The 18350-nt window shown below is 55.1% G+C and overlaps 1 protein-coding gene across 2 annotated transcripts in view; it reads left to right on the top strand.

Moving 5' to 3' along the window:
- The window catches only part of PAX5 (paired box 5), a 189211-nt gene extending 170861 nt beyond the window's left edge, over positions 1-18350 (top strand). For both annotated transcript variants that reach the window (XM_024763043.1, XM_024763044.1), the window contains exons 9-10: positions 4937-5023; positions 11796-18350. In XM_024763043.1, the coding sequence (XP_024618811.1) occupies positions 4937-5023; positions 11796-11872 (164 nt within the window). In that variant the 3' untranslated portion in view covers positions 11873-18350. The remainder of the gene's footprint in view (positions 1-4936; positions 5024-11795) is intronic.

The following is an 18350-nucleotide window of genomic DNA, read 5'->3' as shown; positions in this document are numbered from 1 at the left end:
CCCTGCCCCCTCCCCACTTTCTGGTGGCCCAGCACAGTGCGGGGGCCTAGCTCACGGTGCCAGTTCCAGGCCTGGTCTCAGAAGGTCCAGTCTTGTTTTCTCCTCAGGACTGCTCGCTCCTGGGGGACTGAAGATGGAGATCATGACCCATGTTTCGTTGTTGAGAGTTCTTGGGGCTTCTGTCGGAGCACCTCCAGACACGGTCTCTGAGGAGGGTCCAGGTGCTGTGTGCTTCCCAAATGGAGGTCTCACTGCCTACTGGGCATGAGCTGCTGGGCATGAGCTGGCACCGCAGTCAGGCCTCACGGAAGATTTTCTTTTAATGCATAAAGAAAAGGTTTCCCAGTTTAAAGGGTTGGCATTTTTGAGAGATGCCCAAAGCACGGATCAGTTAGTGGAATGAGGCAAGGGTCCCGTGGTGTCCTTGGTGCTGGGCAATCATAAGAGAAGCGTCTATTGTGCAAGCTCTGTCTTGGGCCCTCTGGCCTCACCTCTGGGTGCCCCAACAATGATCCAGAAGTGGGGCTTTCATACGATGCCTGAGGATCTCATTCCTGTGCTGGAGGAGCATTGCTTCGTGCCTGTGGACGTTGCAGCTGTGTTGTCCCTCGGGCTCCCGTTCCCTCTCGCTTGGATTGTGACCACAGCCTCCCAGCTGGTCTCCCTGACCACGGGCTCACCTCCTGCAGCCCATCCTCCAGGTCCTGGTCCTCCTGAGTCTGAAGGCTTCCCGGGTCCCAGCCCTGAAGGGAGAAACGCATAACGTTTCTGCTCCTCCCCACTCTGCTCCACGGCTTGCCTCTGCTGGGGCCTCATGAAGACCTGGCTGTGCGGGGGTCACACTCTGTCCATCCCACCCCAGACTTTTGCTTGTGCCCGGAATGCCCTGTCTGCCTCTGCATCTCAAACTCCTATCCATCCTGGCTCACGTGCTCCCCTCCACCCAGAAGGCATCCCCAGTGCTTTCCCCAGACCTTGTCTTGGCTGGAGCAGGCTCTCTTTTCTAAGCTGCGGTCCTAAGATTTGAAGGAAAGAAGGTGAATGTGCCTCAGGTGTCGTGATGATGGCGAATTCAAGCAAGGGAGACGCAGCAGGAGATTGGAGCCTCCAGACCCAAAGAAACTCATCATCAGGTGGGGCCCACAGAGCCTCAAGGAGAGGCCTCCCTCCCTGCTGGGAGCACTGTGGCCCCTGAGAAGTGAAATTCAGGCTCAGCAGATAGGAAGGGCCTTTAGACATCACTTGGTCTGATCTGCCCATTTACAAATGGAAGACAGAGGCCCAGGGTGGGAAGGCAGTGTCACATGGGCAGAGGGCCCTGGGCTGGGAGACAGGAGGCTGGACTTGGAGTTGCCTCCTGGCCTGGGCAAGTCCCCCCACACCTTCCTGAGCCTCCATTTCCTCACATATAAAACGCAGACAGTTGCACCCATCTCGTGAGCTTCACAGGACTGTCAGGAGGGTTAAATGAGATTCTAGATGCCAAGGAGGCCTTGGTGACCGACGTCAGGTCATTGTCATGTGACTGACATTTGCTGAGCAGTCACTGCGTGCCAGACACTGTGTATCATTCATTCAGTCTTTACAGTGACCACGTGCAGTGGGATCTATTAATTGTCCTGACTCTACTGAGGAGGAAACAGGCGCAGAGAGGTTGAGTAACCTGCTGATGGTCACAGAGCTAGGAAGAGGCAGACGCAGGATTTGGACCCAGGCAGTCTGGCTCCAGAGCCCTTGCTCTGAAGGGTTCAGTGGCAGCATGTGGGCTTGAATCTGGGTGGTCTGCTGCTTCCCAGCCATCTTCGTGGCCGAGCTAGTCCGGGTCCATAGACAGACAGCTTTCTTGGCAATTGAGGACCTGGTCTCCCCACATCTCATGGATGAGGACTCCCTAAACCCAGCCAGCTACCTGTGTGGCACTTCAGATAATGACACCATCCTGGAGTCCCCAGCATGTGGCTGGACCAGCCCTGAGGTCTGCCTCATGCCCCAGAGACCGTCAAGCTCCCCTTACCCAGAGGGCACACTCTCACAGGGCATTTCATAGGACAGGGGCCCCGCCGAAGGTACCACCATGCCAGTGCTCTAAACACAGCAGGCAGGGTGGGTCCCTGGGGGTTCATTTCTTCCACCAGGAACAGGATGGCGTGGCGGATGGAACCTGGGCAATGGATCGGATAAACCGGTTCGAATCCTGGCACACAGCCGGTGCACAGTACACCCCTGGCCCAGTACTAATAATGGAAGTAGTGAGAGCCGTCATCTGTGAACGCATGGGAGGAGTTCCCATTCCTTCATTCATTTAACAAATAGTTTCCAGGGCCTGCTAGACATTGAGATAGAGGCATGAACTCCCTGCCCCCATGGAGCTTACATCCTAGCGGAGGAAGCAGAATTAACAAGAAAGATAAGCACAATAAGTTAGATATGTTAGATTGTGATCAGTTCAATGGAGAAAAGTTAAGCAGGGAAAGTGGAAGGAGTTTCCATTGGAAATGCAATGGTTCGGAGGTGACGTTAGAGCAAAGCCTGGAAGGAGGTGAGGGAGAGAGCCATGTGGACAAGAGCGTCATGTTACAGGTAGAGGCAGCGAGCTACCGGCGGTTCATGGAGCACCGACTGTCTGCTGTGGACGGGGTGTTACACTGGGGGTGGGTGGCACGTGGGTGCTGAGAGGAATCAGACACTGACCTGCACACAGACGCTCCCATGTCACAGGAGAGTCCCGTGCAGGTCAGGGCAAATCTGGCGCTGTGGGGCACAGCGGGAGACAGGGTGTGCCCCAGGAGGGGCAGGAGAGGGGCTTCCCAGAGGAAGAGGTATCTGAGTGGGATTCTAGAAAGTCAGGCAGGTGGGGACGGGGTCGAGGATGGTGGGCAACACTGACAGGTGCATCCTCTCGAGGAGTTGGAGCTGTTTATGGCCCTTTGCCAATTTGGGGACAGAGTTGAGGGGAGGGTGTGGGATGGACAACAAGGATACAATTAATTAATTAACTCCAGCTGAACAGGCTCGAGACTTGCACTTTTGGGGGCTGGAGATCAAGGAGGCTTCCTGAAAGAGGTGGCCTTGGAGCTGGGCCTGGCAGACAGGCGCGATGCTGCTAGATGGAGATGCAGAGACAGCCTTTGCTGGTGTAGTCCAATGCCCCGGGCCAGGCGCAGTGCTGTCAGGAAGTGCCTCTGATGGGGCAGCTCCGTGGGAGTCCAGAGCCCTGGGGAGAGGGTGGCTGTCCCCCTTCTCCAGGCTGCTTGTGGCTCTGCTCCCCCACCTGACCCCCCAGGAGGAGGAGGAGGTGCCGTGGCGCTGATGGAAATGCAGAGGCTGGGCTGCTGCGGCCCAGCACTGTCACCATGCTCTCCCTTGCACGCTGGAACCTGACACCCTGACCACTGAGGCATAAAAAACAGAGAATTGGAAGGCTCAGCCTGTCAGGCTGGGAGTGGCCCCCAGAGAGGCCAGAGGAGCGCATGTGTGCGTGTGCGCGCGTGTGTGTGTGTGTGTGTGTGTGTGTGTGCGCGTGTGCGTGCGCATGCCTTGCCTGCAGTTGCCTGTGGAAGTGGGGAGGAGGCTGGCTGGGCCCGGGGGTGGGAGCGGCTGGCCCTCGGGCCTGCTTTATTGTTCCTGCTGCACCTGGTGGAGCCCTGGGGTCCCTACACTTGGGCCGAGGCCCCCAGAGAGAAAGCAGTGCTCCAGGTCCTGACTTCTGGCTGGCTGTCCTTCTAGAGGCTCCTGCCCTTCGGCCCTTTGGCATCCCTAACAAGAATCCATGGAAGCATGGATGGTGCAAGGGTGGTCTCATGGGGCTGTGTGACTCCTGTCACCACTGCCAGGGTGGGGCCCACATGCTCTGTAACCAGTAGCCTAAAAAGCCACTCAACAGCCAGCTACCTATACAACTGCTGCCAGGCACTGGGGCTCCCACACCCCAGGAGCTGCAGCCACAGGGAGGAGACAGGAGGGGCCTGTCCTGCTACGGAGCCAGGACAGCAAGGTTTGAGGGCAGGGATTTTGAGCTCCTCTCCTGACACTGGCTAGTGGTAAAGAGGCTCTCCTGTGGCTGGAAGTGAGGGCACAAGGAAGTGCCAGACGCAAGCATCATGGCTCCACGAACAGCTGGGCAAGAGTGAACCATCCTCATTTACCACTCTGCCCGCCGGCACCCACTGCTCTCTCCACCTGGCGCCGCTTGCAGCTCTTGGTCCTTTCCCCATGCCCAGGAGGCCCCACCCAGTCGCTCTTCTGTGCTCCCCCAGCCCTTCAGCTTGTCCCTTCATCTCAGCAAAGTGCTGGGGGCCTGAGTTTATGTCTCATCTTCCCCATTGGACTGAGGCCTGGGGAGCAGTCATCTCTGGATTCACAGCACAGAGGTCTAGACTAGGGTTGGGGTCATCTTTGGCTTCCCAGTCCAGAGCCACTCAGGAAACACATGGAAGTGGTACTGCATCCACACTGGGGTCCTGGAGTGGCCTCTGTCAGCGCTGAGAACCAAGTCCCAAGCCCCGGACTGCTTGGTTCTCAGCAGTTGTATAGGTAGCTGGCTGTTGAGTGGCTTTTTAGGCTACTGCTGAGAACCAAGCACTCTGGGCCTTTGGACTTGGGTTGGGTGAATCCAGGCTGTTTTGTGAGAGACCCTGGGCATCAGCTTTCCCATCTGTAAAATGGGTCAATAACCTCAGGGAACACCTGGCACATGGTAATCCAATGGTACACATGTGAGAGGTTGGTATTCAATCCCACTAATAAGAAAAAGGTTATAGGGGAAAATGTAGACAATGCCAATGACAGCTGTCCACTTGATAAGGGGGTGGACCAGACTTGCCTTTCTTGGTTACACAAAGTACCCGCAGTTTATGAAAGAGACAAATGCCATTGGCATTTTCCGAACCTGACTTGACATTTGGTTCCTGTTTCTCTCTCCACCCACCACATGCAGGGAGTGAGTTTTCCGGGAGCCCCTACAGCCACCCTCAATACCCCTCGTACAACGACTCCTGGAGGTTCCCCAACCCAGGGCTGCTCGGTGAGTACTGGCGGAGGCCCTGCGGGGCCCCTGGGCCATCAACTGCCCCATTGGGCACCCTCATTGGGCCAGGGTCCTTCAATATCCTCAGGTCCGGTCACTGAGGTGGGGTGGGTAGCTCTCCCCAGATGCTTGCAACGTGGGAGTTGTGATGGGGCTTCAGGACAGTAAACACCACTCCAGCCCTACTTATGCCCTCAGCGCTCCCCCCGATGTTTTAGTGGATAAGGGAAAATGGCACAGAGGGGGAACAGATTTAAAAAGGCCATTGAGGGAGAAAGAGAAAGGTAGGAAAAGTGCCTGCCCAAGAGTAACATATTTCTTAAGAATCATTGAATATTTTGGCGAGAAATCTCTAAATAAGAGCAGCCAGGAGACCAACTTGGATTGATTGGTAGTGGCTATCTGTCTTGGTAAGGACTCTGAGGCATGGATATTGATTAGTGATGTCTGCCATGGACACCACTAGAGCCAGCTCCATTAGAAATGGGTTGCCCTGTGGCTGAAGGCCTGCCAAGTCATGCCGTTCCGAGCTCAGCTGGTGCCCAGACTCTGCCCAGGCCTCAGACTGCAGATGGTCCATGGCTGTGGCCAGCCTGATCTGTGTACATCATCAAAGATATCTGGGCCACCCCAAAGACCAAGCAGGGCTAACTCAGCCCTCAAAAGGCCAAGGAGAGCCCTTTGTTTTGTTGCAGTGAACTTACATGAGACCAGCTGGTGAGTGCCAGCTGGAGCTGAAGATTCTGGAGCACGAAGCAGGGGCTCAGTGCTCACAGATGTCACACACCCTGGGGGCAGAGCCAGTGAATCAGCCTGTAGGCAGCAACACCGATCTCTCCCCAGCAGTCAGCTGAGGAATTTCCACTAAGGTCAGGCATGGAAGGGCCTCTGAGACCATCTAGGTTTATCTGTACAGCTTAATAAGGCCTGCTTAATTAAGAACCTGTTACTTCCCTGGATCCTGAATTATTTCAGGACTGAGAAACATACACTTTATCAAAAAAGCAAGAACCTGGTGTCTTCAAACTCAAGTTGCTAGGCACGGGTCTGTGAAGGAGGCCATGAAGTCACAGCCTTGGCCCCTTCCCCATCCTGCTTTGGTGATTAGGACAGACAATGACGTACACACCATCCCTTCCTGGCTGCAATCCTTCCGTGAGTTTGAGCCTTGGGCCACCCAAAGCATTTTGGTGTAGCTTGCAAAACTTGAGGTGAAATAAGGAACAATGCCAACCAGCACTCCAGGCCCTGTGCCTAAATATTTCATTTCATAGCAGACCGGGTTCTTGCCATCTGTGGCCTCCTGGAGGGGCTGAATCTGGGGACTGATTGCTCAGACTTCTTTTTTGGTTTTGGTAAAAATTACTTCTAAGTATGAGGTAAGGTCTCCGCTTACTTAATGCTTTTCCTTAAACAACCCCCCTGAGAGGCCCTGGGTTCTGAGTTGGCCCAGCTGTCAGTTTCAGGAGGCAAACGCTGACCCTGAACCGAGTCTTTCAGCAGGGGTTGGGGTGGAGGGATGGGTCAGGAGGCCTGAGCCTGGGAACCGCCCCCTGCAAATCAGCCTCATACAGAGCCCTGGTCCCAGCGCTGCTGTGAGACCCACAGGGGATGTGGCACAAAGGAAGCCTGGGCCAGGCTGCAGGAGGGGTTCCTTGTGATGGGGATATGACCCCAAGGAGGCCATGTTGACCTAGGGCCTCCACATATGGTCGTGTACTGCCCAAGGGGACAAGTGGGGGCTGAAATCGAGCCCATGCATGGCACAAAGCCCGAAGCCCTGGCACAGAAGTATGGCTGCTTTTTCTAATTAATTTTTATGAGGTATCTGATAGGCTTATTTGCCTGGGAGTTCAAGAATCAGAGAAGTGAGAAAGGAGCTGCTCAGGCAAGCATAGCAAAGGGATGGAGTAGGAGGTAGGGCCACAGGTGGGGGACCTTGAATGCCACACTAAGAAGTCTGCACCTGATTGTGTGGGCAGCTAGGACCCCAAGGGGATGTCAAGGGGAAGGTGGGACTAGACCACATCCGAGGCCTTTGCCGCTCAAGCTGGAGTGAAATCCAGTTCATATCCCCAATTATATGCATGGACTATGTGTCTGGTGTGGAAAAGTTGTGGACAATGTCCCAGGGAGCTCACCGGCTGGGGGTGAGAGAGCCTCAGGCAAGTGTATCTGTGCTGGGATGTGCTCAGTGACTTGAGAGGGTCCAGAACCAGTGTGGAGAAGAGGATAAAGAATCAAAACTCTGTTCATCTAAATGAGCACTTGCTAATTGTGCAGGCACTGGGCAAAACCCCTCATGTGGGTTACCTCATTTTATCCTTTCAACAGTCCTAGGGGGCACAAGGTATCAATATTATCTTTACAGATGAAGAGTGAGGCTCAGAAAGGTTAATTAACATACTTGAGGTCACACAGCATGCAGGCAGCAGAATGAGAACTCAAACTCCCATCACCCTGACTCTAGAGCCTGTATTCATAATCAGTGTGTGATGTGGTACTCTTACTCTTCCTGACCAATTCAGTCTGAACAGTACTACAGCCAGGAAAAGAGGCTCATCTCTCCATAGTAACAAGCCTGGGAATCCCAAATACTCAGACCTTGTATGCCATGAGAACAGCGCTGATCTATTTTTGAAAGCCAGGTTATTGTATTTATCTGTCAGGCTTTCAGTTGCAAACGACAGATTCCACTCTGGCTGGTTTAAGCAGAAAGTGAATTTATTAAGGAATATTGGGGGCTCCCAGAATCTCCAGGAGGACCAAAGAGACAGGCATGGGACACACAGCCAGGAACAACACCAGGGCTGCTCTAGCATATACGCCTCCACTGTTGGTACCCGCAAGCAGCCCGCTCTGTGCTACTGCTTCAGCTGGGGTGCTTGAGAGCTCTGCCCTGCCTCTGTACCCACCTCCAGCAGGTAGAGTCTGTCAGCCCACTTCCTCAAGCTGCTCCCCTCCCAACTGAGGTCAAACTCAAGAGATTCTAATTGGCAGGGCCCAGGTGACGCCCCTGTGCTCTAGCAGCAAAGGCAACTGGGAGAATGAGTTCTGACTTCTAACTCAAAGAGGCAGGCCTCATACCACAGAAAACTCTGCAAACGCAAGAAAAGTTTAAACAATGTTGGGCTGTTACAAACATGAGAAATGGCCCCTGCTCTGCCCAAGTCTGTAACCTGGGGAATCACGGTCAGGTCATCAACCAGTCTGGACCTCAGTTGCCTCAGGTGTAAAATGAGGATAGTGGCCACTGGCAGCTTCATTCAAGCGGGAGCTGAACACGATGCTCTCTTGAGGCCCGGAATGCAGTGATCCTACTTCCCTGAAGATGAGTGAGATGCCAGGCTTGCTCTGCCACAGTCTTGCAAATAAGTTTCAGGCCCACTCCCATCTACCAGCCTGCCCTTTCCCCAGTGTCTTCAGGGCTTTAGCTGAAAAAATCCCACTGGGCTGGAGAAGTAGAGTATTTCTGCTACTTGGGGAGGGTGCCAGTGGGGAAACCTGCTCTGAGGTGCCTCTGTGCTCTGCTAGATCAGTGGGAGCTGTGGAAACAGGTGGGACCCTCACACACCCTGCCCACACCTGGATGGGCAATGCCACCTAACGAAGCTGCAGGAGAGCCTCCCTTCCCGCCGAGCCTCCTCCCCAGGAGCTGCCTGCGGTCTGCCCACGCCCAGCCCAGCCAGGGTGGCCGGGATCCAGCATCCCACTGGGGCCCCGGGCAGGCGGGGCGGCAGGCTGGCGGCAGGAAGAAAGGCCGCTGCGGTCAATTAGGATTAGAACCGGAGCGCCTGTGGCCACTGTAAAGGGATTAGAGAGCGAGTAGGAGCCCGGAATGACTGTGTCAAGAAGTAAATTGATGATAATGTGAATTAGAGAGGAAAAATGACAGAAGAAAGGACAAGTTTATTCTAGTTGGAGGTCTAATGGGCACCAGGAAGACAGAGCGCTTTGTGAGGTGATGTTTTCATTTCTCACGGTAAATGCAAGCGTTTTTGATTTTTGCCATGGGGCCCTCACACTGGGGTCGCTGGACAGCCTGGCCGTGAGATTAGGCTTTGAGAGAGAAGCGAGTCAGAGCCCAGGGTGAGAGCTGGCCCCTGGGAAACTCTGAGGCCCGAGCCAGGATTTCCTGTCCCTCATTTGCAGGGGCAGCCCCTGTGGTTTTCCTGGTCCTGTGCCATGCTCGGGCCCACGGGGCTGGCCCTCACATCACACACACACACACACACACACACACACACACGCACACACACACACCCTCTCACCTGGGATGCTGGGTTGGCACCGCAGATACCCTGTGGGTGACTGGCCCCCTCCCTCAGGAGAGACAGCAGAGGAGACTGCCAGGCGTCTGAGTCAGGGCTCCAACCAGGGAGGTGACAGAAGGCAGCAGAAAAATCCATCTCTGGGAATACTTCAGCACGGCACTGGTGTCCATACCTTCCGGAACAGCACAGCAAGGCACTGCCTGCGCCCCCATCGTCACTGCTGCTTGAGCCATTACTGCCTTCCTGGGGGCTGGGGAGGGAGAATTTTACCCACTAAGTGGGGCTGGGATTGGAGGGCGGTGACACATGCTAATCATGCCCTCTTGATTACCCCTAGCAGCGTGACCCTGGGCGAGCTACTTACTCTCTCAGTGCATCAGTTTCCTCATCTGCTAAATGGGGGCCGTACTAGTGCCTACCTGATAGAATTGTTGTGGAAATTAAAAGAGTTAAAGCATATAAAGGGCTTAGAAAAGTGTCCATTTCCAGAGCACCTTCACATCCTTTCCTCGTGGTGCCCTCGTCTAGCCGCACTGTGACCCCCCTTTTAGAGATGAGAAAACTGAGGCTCAGGGGAGTGAAGCCACTTGTCCAAGTTCACTCAGCCAGGAGTGATAGAGCCTGACTGGCGATCTTCAGGCCTTGGTGCCCAGTTATGGCATCTGGGAGAATTGCCAGGATTGGTTTGGATTTGGGTGAGATTTCAGAATAAGTATGAGTCACCTTCCCCGGGGAATTAAGAAGCTTACTATTCCTGCCCCAGCAGACACGTGGTCTACAGTGGCTGACAGGACCCCAGCTGCTATCCACTTGGATAAACACGGCCCTCCGACATAGCTGTACAGGCTGTGAACTGTGTCATGGAAGAAAGAGTCCTGAACTAGGGGCCGACAACCAGAATTCCACGCCAGGCTCTGGCCCTGAGAGGCTCTGTGGCTTTGGGCACATGAGTGGTCTCTTGAGCCTCAGTTCTACTACCCCCAGCCCCACCTGTAAAAGGAAGAGACAGCCTAGTGTCTCTAACTTCTGTGGTTCTGAGAATCTGCTCGTCCCCTTGAGCCCCCCAGACCCTTTTGTCCCTGGAGAGGAGTTTGAACACAGAGCAGGGCTCCTGCAGGCCTCATCCAAAGCAGGCAGTTAAAGAGAGCAGCCCCGAGACAGTGGGAAGAACCCAGCATCGGTACAAAATGCCCCATGCTGGCTTTGTCTGGAGGTCACAGGAAGCAGGCCTGCCCCCTGCCCTTCGCCCACGTACTCACATATCCAAATCTTCATGTCCTCCAAGTTCAACCCAACCTGCTTCCTCCAGGAAGCCTGACCCTGCCAGAATAATCTTGCATTCCCAGAGCTCTTTTCTCAGAGCTCTGACCCCCTTCTTGACTCTGAACACTGGCCTGCATTTGTTCATTATCGCCCAGTGCTGCACCCCATAGGGTTGGAAAATAAACGAATGAATGGGCAGGGTCTTTACTATTGTTGGTTCACTCAGTGCTGTTGCTCATTTTCTCAGCAAACCTAGCCGGGCACGTGCCATGTGCCAGGCTCCAGGCTGGGGGCTGGCGACAGACACCGAGCAGAGCAGAACCCAGCCCCTGCCTGTGTGGGGCTCTCCGTGCAGGCGAGGGGGAAGAAGCACAGAAAGAGATGATCAGAGCCTGTGGTCCAGCCTGCAGCACGGTGTGGGCTCAGGACAGGGGGCATCCCAGAGGGGGAGACAGGGGCTCTCGGACTTGAAGGAAGCGGCACTATTCAGCAGACAGGAAAGGGGGTGAAGGTGCAGCCAACGTGCTCCAGGCAGGAGGCAGAGCGTGGAAAAGGCGCGGAGGCGTGCGAGTTGGATGTAATGGGCTAGCTCTACCTGCCCCGCAGGGCTCAATCAGACAACGTGTGGAAAGGGGCGGGAAGTGCTCAGCCTGCGGTAGCTGCCATTAGGCCCCTGGTGCTTGAGATGGCTGCAGAGCGTGATTTTGCAGGAGCGGGTGCCTGGGAGTGAGCCGGAGGAGTGGCGGTCCTAGAGGGAAATCCAGAGGTCGGCAGGGCTAGGTCACAGAGCTTCCACAGGCCAGACTACGAAGTGATGACTTTTCATCCTCTTGCTCAGAAACTGGCAAACTTTTTGTGTAAAGCGCCTGATAGTACATATTTTAGGCTTTGCAGGCCACGTTGTCGCTATTGTAGTACTCAGCTCTGCAGAAGCAGCATGAAAGCAGTCACCGACCATACAGAAACGAACGGGCACGGTTCGGTCCCAGTCGGTGGATTTGGCCTCGGTCTGCCCACCCCAGCTGTAGCTGGTGAGGAGGGCCTGAAACCTATGACCAGGCAGCGGCCCTGATCAGGGACTGAGATCTTAGTGAGAGAGGACAGTGGCCTGGACTGGGGGAGGGGGAGGAAGGGACAGAGGCAGGGGACACTGGTGGAAAGGGGACCCCTGGTACGGAGCTGGGGGCACAAGGTCTCCCTCCAACCTCCGTGGCCTCTTCTGTCTCTTCCAGGCTCCCCGTACTATTACAGCGCCGCTGCCCGAGGAGCTGCCCCGCCCGCAGCTGCCACGGCCTACGACCGTCACTGACCCCAGGAGCCAGGCAGGCGCCAAGCACTTATGACACATATCACTGAAGGCCATAGCCTCCCAGCCCCCTCCGAACACAGCCAGAGGGGCCCAATGAGACCGTCCCCCCAGCAACCCCCCACTCGCCTGAAACTCCCTTCCCCTTTTCCTGCCAGGGACTCGGCTTCTATGGTAGCGCTGTTGGACTTCTAGACACCCGTCCATTTCTAAGAGTCAGTTGATGAGCTTCTCCCGATGTGACTGGGTCTCCACAAACCAAGAGACTGATCTGCAGACAACTGCAGCCCCAGCCCAGCCTGCCAGCCCCCTAGCTGTCTGACCACCTGCCCGTCTTCCTGCCCCAGGCCTAGGAAGGAGAGTTTTTGCTTTTGTTGCTTCAACAGCACCCGTGTAAATACCTTACTGCTTTTTTGTGGGCCCGAGGGTCCAACTGAGCAGACTGCCCAGCCATTATGCATCCAGCACTCCCACCGTGTCACAGGATGACTTCGACCTGTGCACAGAGCATCCCCTCTGCTCTGGGTGCCCCCTGAAGGTGTGTTTGGAGATGCCCTTGAGACTAAGGATGCCCACCCCCAGGCCCCAGCTCCCTGCTCATTGCTACTTCTTTAATATCTGGACTAAGAGTCTCATTGGGTTGGCTTTGCTCTAAGCAGCCCCCCCCAAGACCCCTCCCTGGCTTCCTGCCCCCATTTCCCTGGGCCCAGTGCAGTGCGAGCAGCTCTTTTCCGTATCAAAGGACTCAAAAAGAACTGTCTAGGAGATTCCTCAGCTACTGTTTTAAAGTAAGATGTCGTCCAAGGTGCTGATTGCATTGTGGACTCGGAATGTTAGGGCTGGACGGGACCCAGGAGATGATGGTCCAAGGCAGGCCTGAGGCTCTCCAGACCCCCAGCCCCTGGAACCACTGAACTGAACTGGGATGTGTTTTCTGAGGTGTGCCCAGGCTCAAATCACATTGGACACCTACCATGGACACTTCTCCCACCCTCCAGGATGCCAGTGAGTGGATTCTGGGCAAACCTGTCCCTGCCACATAGACAATGATGAATGAAAAAGACTTTGCCTGGACCAAGGACCACAAACACCTACAGCAGTCAGCCAGAACTTCCTGACCAGCCCCTCCCCGGCCTCATAGCGCCTAGTGTACAGCTAGGAACAGAGGTGCTCTGGTGGGGGCGGGTGCATGACTTGCATAGTGGGTACCTACCTGTTGATGCAAGGGGCTGTGATGGTCAGGGCCATGGCCAAGGGCCTCGGGAGCCTGGAGTGGGAGCTGGGGTAATTCACTGTCGGCTGGAGTGGTCAGAAAAAGCCACCTGGGAGGATCTGGGGGACAGAGGAAAGCTTCCTGGAGAGGAACAGGACAGGCAGTGAGGAATTGGTGTGTGAACTGGGAATGGTTTTGAAATGGAGGTACCAGGGCCACCATCTCTTGGCCTGGGGCCTCAACTCCTTGCACAGTATCTCTTGCCAGCTCCGAAGAGACAGGTAGAGGCCCCATCCAAACATGGACTGAATTACCACAATGACAGTGGACTTTGCCCTCTCCTGTGACAGCGTGCCTGATGTCTGCACGTCACTAAGCTGGCAGAGAGCTGGGGCAGAGGGAGCCCGCACTTGAGGTTATCAGGCCTAAGAGGTCTTGTCCTGGCCGTACCTCTGCCTGCCTTGCTGTGTGTCCTCAGGTAAGACCGTTCACCTCTCTGAGCCTCAGCTGCCTTGGTAGAGCAGGGTCCCCTGCAGAACTACCCGACAGCTCTCTCCTTCCCTTCCCTTCTCCCGGGGCGCTGAGGCTGTGATACGGGCCTCTGGGCAAGCCCTCCACGTCCGAGCAGGCATCGTGGGGCACTGGAGTCCTGCTAATGTTCGGGCCAAGTGAAAAACAAAGAGCACCTAGGGGGGGGTTGAAACTCAGCTTTGAGGAAGACCTAAGTCAGCTCCCCTTAGGGCAAACTGAGGCCCAGCTTGGGGAAGCCCAGGACCGTGCAGGGAGACAGAGCGGACCTCCTCTGGCCACCACCAAGTATCCCCCCGCCCCACAATGCCCTTACAAGGTGGTGGGATAGAAGAAGAAACCGAGGCTTAGCAAGGTGGAGTCCCCAGGCAGTGACTGGTGGAGGTGAGGCTGGGACTCGGCCCCCTGACCCCTGGCATGTAGCGATGCTCTCATCCCTGGGGCGGGAAGTCAGCAGTGAGGGCAGCAGGAGATGGTTCTGGGCCACCACTTCAGATGAGGTGTCCTGGAGCTGCTAGAACTGCCGAGGAAGCCCAGTCACTCAGGGCAGCAGTGGAGCCAGTGAGCTCACCGCAGGCACACCCACCGCCCTGGAACCTGCTGTGCCAAGAAAGGAGGCAGCTGGGGCCAGAGCTCGCCTCCAGGAGCCCAGATGAACCAGCTCCAGCCTCCACCTGCCGGGCAAGGTAGGAGCAGATATGTTACCTGGACCCTCCCACCTTCCCTCCCTTCCAGAGAAAGTGGTGGAGTCTGGGGTCTGCAGCGTCGGCCTCTTGGCCTCTGGCACCCAGATCCTTGGGTCCTGATGCTCCTATGGCCTCAGGCTGTTGGGAGGAGGTCAGCCTTCCCTGAGCCGGCTACCTAAGGCGCACGCCGTCCTTCCTCGGCAAAGCCCACCTGGCCCCAAGTGCACCACTCTCCCCATCCTGTTCCTCCTCCTGACCTGTGATGAGCTCCCTCCATGCCTTTTCTCTCTCCCCTGAGGCTCTGCAGGTCCTCAGATTGCATTTATATTGATTACTACCACTTGATTCCTGGGCTTCCAGGCAGAAGCACAAGCGCACACGGACGCACGTGCATGTTGCCACACACGTACCTGCTCTCACCAGCTGAGTTCCCCACGCTGCCCAAGGAGCTTCCTGGGAGCTTGGAGAGGAAGGTTCCAAAGGATACAAGCTGTTGAGTAGATGCCAGAGAATTCTGAAGGAAAACACAAGGCCAGGGCTTTCACCAGCATTGTGGCAGGAGGTCTGGGGCATTCCTCCATGGGCCTTCAGCCCTGTGTTCCAGCTCTTTTTGAAAAGAACATTGTAGATTTTACGAAGATTTTTCATACCATTAGTCTATCTGAAACCAAGAAAAATTTGATGACATATCAAACCCAACATCCCTTTCCCAAGGCGCCTTAGTTAGGGTTAGCCCTTTCATAACTGATGTTTGTATGGTGCTTTGCAATCCTTGACCATCCCATGGGGCAAAGATCACAATGCCCATTTTATAGATGGAGAAACTGAGATTTAAGGCTCACATGGCAAGATAGAGGTAAAGAGAATTCTCAGATTTCCAGGACTCATTCTTTCCAGATTCATGCTCCTGTCATGGGCATGTGTGGCTTAGGAACACCCTTCAGTCCCCTAGAAACCCCCAGACCTGCAATGAGGAAAGAAAAAACAGAGACTCAGAGGCTGGCCTGACGTAGGGGCCAGGGGGTTGGTAGCTTTGCTGGTCCAACTTGATTCCCATTAACACTGAAAACTGCAGAGTCTTTGCCACATTCACACCAACTCTTCTGAGGTTTCATCCTGACTCATTCCCTGCTGTGCCTGAGACTCAGAGGGAGTTGGAGCTTATCCAAGGCCACAGCACAAGGCCTGACAGGGCCTGGACGTGGGCCCAGCTCTGACTCCCAGGGTCCAGGGCTCCAGCCTCATGAGCTGTCTCCACACTCCTGTTGTCTTTGTCCTTCTTGCTGTGGAACAGACTTCAAATCTGGCTGTGACAATATGCAGCAGTCCCCAGATTCGGGCCATCAGGGGTGCCCAGAGCCCTGGGAAGCACAGATCACTATCTCAAGGGCCCTGGACCAGCTGCTTCCCAGGCCATGCAGGTGGGGTGACCTTGCTGCTTCTGCAGGGCACGGGCAGCCTGGGCAGTGGGGGCTTGCCCTACCCAGTGGCATTCAAGTGTGAAAACTTTTAAAATGCTCTGTCAGCCAAAAAAAAAAAAAAAAAAGTCTGTGGGTAAAATCTGACCCACGGGTCACCAGCTTGTGACCCCCATTCTTTGTCCAATGCCTCCTTTCTTCTTCACCTCCTTGTCCTTCATTGCAGATGAAGGACATCGGGGGAGATGGGAGCGCAGAGAGGTAAGAGATGAGGTCCAAGTTGTCCAGCAAGTCAGTGTCAGGAACAGGCACCCCCAGTACCTACTCTCTCCCTCCCACACTCTGGGCTCTTGCAGGCTGTTTGGGCTTTGCAGGCGGGATGGGTAGACTGTCGGAGTGGGTAGGGATAGGGGACTGTTGGCTTCGAGGGGAGGTCAGTGCTGCCAGCGTCTTTCACATGCCCAGGGAAGAGCCCCAGATGTGGCCACAGGGCGCTGAGGGATGAAATCCCTTTATGAGAAGTCACATCCAGAGCATCTGCCCTGCCTTGGCAGCCTCTGACTCCAGCTACCCCTTTCTGGATGACATTTCAGTTAGAATTTAGCTCCAAGCCATGGAGAGGCAATCTTAAAAACAAGCCAAGCACTCCTGACAAACACCTGGAAACAAGATGTGTCTGAGACACAACTGCCACAAGGGTAGAGAAAAAATCCAGGCCCCTGGATAGGCCAGGCCCAGGCCAGAGTGGGTGGATCCACAGCACCGGGGGCTAGACCAGCTCCCCAGCGGCCCCGCTAGGAGGCGGCTCTGCGGCCTTGGCCTCTCACCCATCCAGGAGCCCGCCTCTGACGGTTTCCAGGCACGCACACCAGTGCTCCTGGAGAATACATTCCTTTAGTTCTTTTGGCCTCGGAGAGGTCCAAGGCAAGTGCATTTCTTAAAAGGTAACAAAATACATTACTGGAAAGTTGGACAGTCAGGCCATGACTCCTAGCCTGCATTCTGCCCCACCTCCTGGCAGCCCCTTTGGCCCCTTGTCCCCGTACCTCAGGATTTCCTCTTGCATATTCATGGCAGAGCCGAGGTGTCCATCCACCTTCCCCACTGTCAGCGCGGCTGTGCCTCCAGAGTGGCGGCCAGGTCCCAGGGGGCCGACTGGGAGCGAGCCCCTTGCCTGCCCGCTCTCCTGACCAGGGACCTGCAGCTTCTCTGACACGGGCTGCTTGCCGACAGCAGGCAGGCACCAGCCTATCTTTCATTCACTGTAATTTCTCAACACTGGGGTCCCGTTCCTGGACCCTGCGGATCAAAGGGGACCTCAGGGTCATGTCCCTGCCATTCTAGAGTTTCAATCCACATGTTCCCAGGGGTCCTGTTCAGCTCATCTCCAAGTTAAGGGTACACATAACTACCAGTCAGTAAGTCTATTCTTCTTCCCACATCTTAGACCCCTGAGCCACATGAGGAGAAAATGCAGCAGTTTATCTGTTTATTGAGGGAATCTTGATGAATTGTAAAAGGGGGTCAGTCTCAGGTGGTATATTTGGCCTCTGGGCAGGAGGGAGAGGGCAGGAATCCTGCCCTTCAGCTTCGGGCAGCTCTGAGCCTGGTAGGGAGAGAGAAGTGTGTGGAACAGCAGGGGAGGGACCCCTTGGGAGTTATGTGCCTCCCTCCCTGACTCTGTGGCCTGGCTGGAGGAGGCCCAGCTGCAGCCTCACCCATCCCAACCTGGACCCACCCCCTCCTGCAGCCAGAGGGGCCCCTCATCCCCACAATTGCCACTCTCGTGATAACATCCCTCATCTTCTCCAAAAGCACCATTATGAACAAGTGATTTTGGATGATGGATTTTTGATTTACAAACGGTGCATTTCCCTTGGAGTGGAACAGAAAGGAAACCATTTAATGGCTCCCTTATTTTCAAGCATGAATACATTTTAATGAAACTATTTTATTGTATTTGAGGAAATGGAGAGTTGAACATTCCAACCAATCAATAGCCAATTAATTGCTATAAAGCTAAAAAGAAAATAAATAAGTCCTGAGTCTATTTTAAACACCCGGCAAAGCTCAGAGCCTCCAAATCTGGCCTCCCCTTCCACACGTGCCCAGGTGAGTGTACACACGCACGCACAGGCACGCGCACCCCAACACCTCAGACGTACTTGAAACTCAGAGAAAGCACTGAGTCTCCTCATGCCAATCCTTGCCTGCTCTTCTCACCTTTGGTCAGAGGAGATGAGCAGACCTGGCAGTAGCCCATCCCGGGGCTCAGGAAGAGGCAGGCCCATGCCCTGGTCCCAAGCCGCCAGCACAGTGTGGGGTAGCGGGCAGTGAGGCCGCACTTCTTGGCCCCAGCTTCCTGGGCCAAGAGTGGAAATCTGACTCGGTTTGTGCCCTGACTCTTGCTGGAAGATGCTGCCCTGGTTTTTCAGTCTCTAGTGGCCTTGGACATGGAGTATTTGCTGATTACATTGCAAATGGAACTCTTTGCCAGGAAGACACGTGGATTTTGCTTTTCATTCTTTGCAACAGTTGACTTTGTCTTAGGGACTGACCTTCCAGCATCAAAGAAATACATATCTACTGTTACCGCCAAAGTTTGTGATGCCTGCATAGACGCTTACTTGTAAAAA

Source organism: Neophocaena asiaeorientalis, unplaced genomic scaffold, assembly GCF_003031525.2.
Source record: "Neophocaena asiaeorientalis asiaeorientalis breed wild unplaced genomic scaffold, Neophocaena_asiaeorientalis_V1.1 scaffold449, whole genome shotgun sequence".
Lineage (NCBI taxonomy): Eukaryota > Metazoa > Chordata > Mammalia > Artiodactyla > Phocoenidae > Neophocaena > Neophocaena asiaeorientalis.
This window is presented reverse-complemented; position numbering and strand designations above follow the sequence as displayed.